This window comes from Nicotiana tabacum, unplaced genomic scaffold, assembly GCF_000715075.1.
Source record: "Nicotiana tabacum cultivar K326 unplaced genomic scaffold, ASM71507v2 Un00273, whole genome shotgun sequence".
Lineage (NCBI taxonomy): Eukaryota > Viridiplantae > Streptophyta > Magnoliopsida > Solanales > Solanaceae > Nicotiana > Nicotiana tabacum.
In genome coordinates, this window is record NW_027438510.1 from 39,110 (window position 1) to 43,976 (window position 4,867).

At 32.8% G+C, this 4,867-nt stretch overlaps 1 protein-coding gene across 1 annotated transcript; it reads left to right on the top strand.

The window, feature by feature from the left end:
• The first annotated feature begins 3,084 nt into the window (after nucleotides 1–3,084).
• Nucleotides 3,085–4,119, top strand: LOC107773303 (uncharacterized). The gene is made up of 2 exons (XM_016592737.1): nucleotides 3,085–3,462; nucleotides 3,622–4,119. Exons 1-2 carry the CDS (start codon nucleotides 3,085–3,087, stop codon nucleotides 4,117–4,119), a joined length of 876 nt encoding a protein of 291 aa, XP_016448223.1.
• Nucleotides 4,120–4,867: the final 748 nt, after the last annotated feature.

Here is a 4,867-nt window from a genome sequence, read left to right on the forward strand (position 1 = left end):
TAGAAAAGAATTATCTCCATCATAATTCAATTGCCAGTAAGAGACGAGGTTTCCAAATCAATAATTCGTTGATAGGAAAAGAACTGTGGAAGGGATTTTTATTATTTAATATACATATGGATAAAATATATAATCCGATAAGAGACGAGGTTTTCGATAAGAAAATTGAATAATCCGCCCCAAACCGATAAGCCGTTAATAATAAAATTTTAATTTGTTCCCCATCCTTTAAACCAATAACCCGATACCAACAAACCATTAAGCCACTTTTGCGGTTCGATTTTTGGTTTCGGTTCGATTTTGAACACCCCTAGTTGTTATGTTTAGTGGTTGTGGATATAACTATTTTAGCTGTTAACATTATAGAGTTCGTCTAGTGGATAAGCCCATAAGATGTCAGTCTCAGATAATGGTTTGGGTCACGTATATCTACATAGATAGAAAAAGATTGATAATGTTTACCTGATAATAGCGTACACCCTAGGATATTGCACAACTGCAAATATTTTGACCTTCATATGAAGAACAAATAATTTTAGTTTGAAAACATACAATAAAGTTATCTGATGCTAAATAAACAATTTTACCTTAATTTCTGCTCAAGCTGTTGATCATTGAAAGATATCTTCTTCACAGCATACAAAGACTCGTCAAATTTATGCTTGCATTTATAAACAACTCGTCAATGTTTTCCATTGTGATTCAGTGTTCAAATAAGTTAGATGTATTCCGACTAAGTAATGAATATGTCGTTTAATGATTCAATGGTTTCTACGTACTATTATTTGATATGTTAATTCAACAATTCGATGGCAACCCAAGCATTCAAATGTGAGTAGAGAAGTCTCAATGGAGTTTACATAATATTTTAAGGATCTTTTTCAATTTTTGTTATATAAGTAAGACTTACACATTACAATTTCATGGTTTCATATATAGGACCAATATATAGTATCATTTAAGGTGTCTCATATCTTAGATTTTTTTACATACATTTATGATATGCAACATCAGATTAATTTCTACAAATCATATATAAAACATATGACTATATAATAAAATATATTTTAGTGTGATATATTTTAAAAACTAGATGAGGGACAATATGCAATTGCGAAAGATTTTTTATAAGTGTATTAATTATTTAATAAAAAGGCATTCTATGTTTATTTAACTAAGATAACTTTAAAATGAAAATTTTACATGCAAATTTCATAGTTTCTAATATGTTGGGAACTTAGAATTGTGTAGACTTCTATAGGTGAGGGACAACATGCAATTGCGAAAGATTTTTTATAAGTGTATTAATTATTTAATAAAAAAAATTCTATGCTTATTTAACTAAGATAATTTTAAAATGAAAATTTTAGACGCAAGTTTCATAGTTTCTAATATGTTCGGAACTTAGAATTGTGTAGACTTCCATATCAAAGTGTTTTGAAAAGAACTGATCAGTTCATCCAACCATTGGTCAAAACAAGGACGTTAAAGTTGATGAAAAAGTTACGACTGTTATTAAAAGCGAATTAATAATTAAAGTTTATGAATTTGATTCTAGAATGCAGCTCGTTGGTCTTGGATCAATCCATCTCTGACTGTTATCGACGTACCTTCATTAGTAATTTCTTGTGATTCCAAAAATATTCTCATTTTAAATAGTTAGGAATTAAGCATTTGAGTAGAAAACTATATTCATTTTGGAATTAAACATCAAGTCATTCACATATCATTATATAAAGTAAAAGTAAAAAATTTAATTAGTCAGTTTTGCTATCTAACAGCATTTTGTCTCCTATATTGTCAAAAATCGACAAGATGGTAAAAAATGAACTAAAATTATTTTCTCCCAAAATTCATGCCTCCATTTTAGAGATATTATTCTTCACATTATTAATCAAGTTCAGACATTCATTTATCTTCAGCATAAAAAAGAAAAAGAAAAACAATTATTTATACTTCTTTATAGTGTGTTGGCTTTTAGTATTTGAATGCCTATTACCATCGTGGGGACCAGCAATTACTAATTTTACCATACGTGAAAAAGTTCATATTAGAGGATAATAATGTGTTGGCCATTGAGAAAATAATGCTACTCATTCGATTTAGATATATATATATATATATGCTCACCTTAATCTTTTGGTATTTAAAGAATAACCTTAACTTCCAAATATATTAATGTTGTCATCTGAAGTAAAATTTTCATTGTTTGTTCGTAGCTTTTCTTTTATACACTCTTAATGATCTTTTGTGCAATTTATTTTCTGGCATTTTCTTAGAGATAAAAATCTTATAAAATACATAGCGATACATGAATTCATTTCTCCTAAAAAAAAAAGTTGGCTTTATTTACTAAATATAAGAAGAAGAAGAAGAAAGAAGAAGAAGAAGAAGAAGAAGCTCATTTACAAATTACATGAAGAATCTCTACAGGCCAAATTAGAGAAATTTAAGGGATTGTTACACAAATAGCCTCTCAGATTTAATGTTTACTTTTTTTAGTCAGTATACATAAATTATGCATAGTTATACAGATACATATATAACTATATTAGTTCTAGAAGGATCCTCTCTCCTCTCTTCTCTATCACATGAACCCTAATACATTTTTCAAAATTTCGATCGTTTCTTTCATGTTCTCATGGTATCAGAGCTAGATTTTGGTCCATCTCGTCCTCATTTATCTTCTGATGTTACCCTCATCGAGTTTCATTGAGGATTTCAATTTGTGTGGGTAGCGATTTGGAGTCTACATACTGTTTTCGTCGGCGGCTTTCCGATTCAATTTGACTCATCTGAGTGTGTTCTGGCTTGTGTTTCTCATTTGTCTGCTGGTGGAGGTTTTATCTAAAAATTTGCGTAGTCGTCGTTAAGCTCGAGAATTCTAGGGTTTTACGACTTCATCCTATTTCATCAATCGTGGTTGTTGTGTTGCTGTGTAGTGTTATTTGGTTGTTGTGTTGCTGTGAAATATTGTTTTGAAGGACGTACTTCCGGTTGCGAAGAATCTGGTAACTCTGTATATCTCTCCTATTTGCATGAGATTCATCGAATAAACTTTCATTGTTGAATGTTATAGTAGTTATGGGATCTACTGATTTTGATGTAAGTAGTGCATTTGGCACACATGAGTTCATTCCCAAACCCTCTAGTCCTTTGTTTGAACAGTCTTCAGATGTTCCAGGTGTTTCGCTTGTACCAGTTTCTTTCTCTGGAATAAATTTTGGGGGTTGGAAAAGGAGTATAATTATTTCTTTGTCTGCTAGGAACAAAATTGCGTTTGTTGATAGTAGTTTGCCTAAACCTCCTGATAATTCCATCGAGTCTAAGCAGTGGGACATATGTAATAATATGGTAATTTCATGGTTAATAAGTTCTTTATCTCCTGATATTGCGGATAGTGTCCAGTATTCTAAAACAGCTAAAGAAATATGGAGACATTTAAATAAAAGATATGGGACTGTAAATGGAACTAAAGCCTTTGAAATTAAGAAAGAACCCGCCTCTACTTATTAAGGTTCCCTAGATATTGCCTCGTACTTTAACAAATTAAAGAAATTGTGGGATGAATTGAGAGTCGTTTGTAAAAATCATGGAAATCACTGCATTTGTTGTGCAAAGGAAGGTATTCTCAAAAAGGAGGAAGAGGATAGACTTCATCATTTTCTCATGGGGCTGAATGAAGTTTATGTTAGTGTCAGGAGCAACTTGCTCATGATGCAACCACCTCCAACACTAGACAGTGCATATAACATTCTTCTTCAAGATGAAAGGCAAAGGCAGATCAATTCCAACTCTCAGTTTGGTCCCGATTCAACTGCCTTCACTGCCAAAGTCAACCTTAACCATCAGTCCAGTCCCAACACAAATTATAGACCTCCTGGTTCCAACACTCAGAGACAGTATGTCCAAAGAGTGAACTTTGATCAAGCCAAAGGGAATCTATTCTACAGATATTGCAAGAAGAGTGGGCACGTAATTGATAAGTGCTTCAAGCTTCATGGTTTCCCTCCTGGTTTCCCTTCTGATGATTGTATGAATTCTTCTTCTCTTCCTACTGATGGAACTACCAACAATAATTCACAGGGTTCATTGGTACTTGGTTTAACCAAACAGTAACATTCTCAGCTAATGGCTCTTTTACAACATTCCCATGCATCTGATTCTGCACCATGTCAATCTGACCTCAAAGCTTCTGCCAATTTTGCTGGTAATATGCTCATTCCCAAAGTAGTGACTTGTTCTCTAGCTTGCATGTTGAGTCAGTCCTCGCCCAATAAATGGATTATTGACTCTGGAGCATCTAATCACATGAGTTATAACAAGGACTTTCTAACCAATATCACACATTTGCCTATTCCTTATCTTGTCACACTTTCTAATGGATATAAAGTTAAAGTTACTTATACTGGGTCTTTTTCTTTATATCCTTCTATTATTCTTTCAGATGTACTTTACATTCCCTCTTTTAAACATAATCTAATTTTTGTGCACAAACTTGTTCTGTTATTGAGATGCATTGCACAGTTTAGTTCTGACTCTTGCTTGCTACAGGGCCCTTCTCTGAAGATGCCTCTAGAGCTTGGTAAGCAAGAGGATGGGCTTTACAAGTTTGCTTGCACCACTGACTTTTCTTCTTCAGCTCAAAATGCTTTTACTATGCCTACTACATATAGCTTTCCATCTTTACGTTCTACTACTGTTGATCATAGTTCCGATTCTTCATTGTGTAATTCTAGTTCTTCACAAAATGCTTTGTCTCAATCTATTCCATCTTGTAATGAAGCAGCATTGAATAAAGTGGACATCATTTGGTACCAAAGACTTGCACATGTTCCTTTTGTTAGAATGAAGGGCATCTCTGCTA

Coding starts and splice junctions, on each gene's coding strand:
- LOC107773303 (XM_016592737.1), top strand. CDS start 3,085: ATGGGATCTACTGATTTTGATGTAAGTAGTGCATTTGGCACACATGAG. Junction 3,463..3,621: donor TAAATAAAAGATATGGGACT/GTAAATGGAACT, acceptor TGTTGTGCAAAG/GAAGGTATTCTCAAAAAGGA.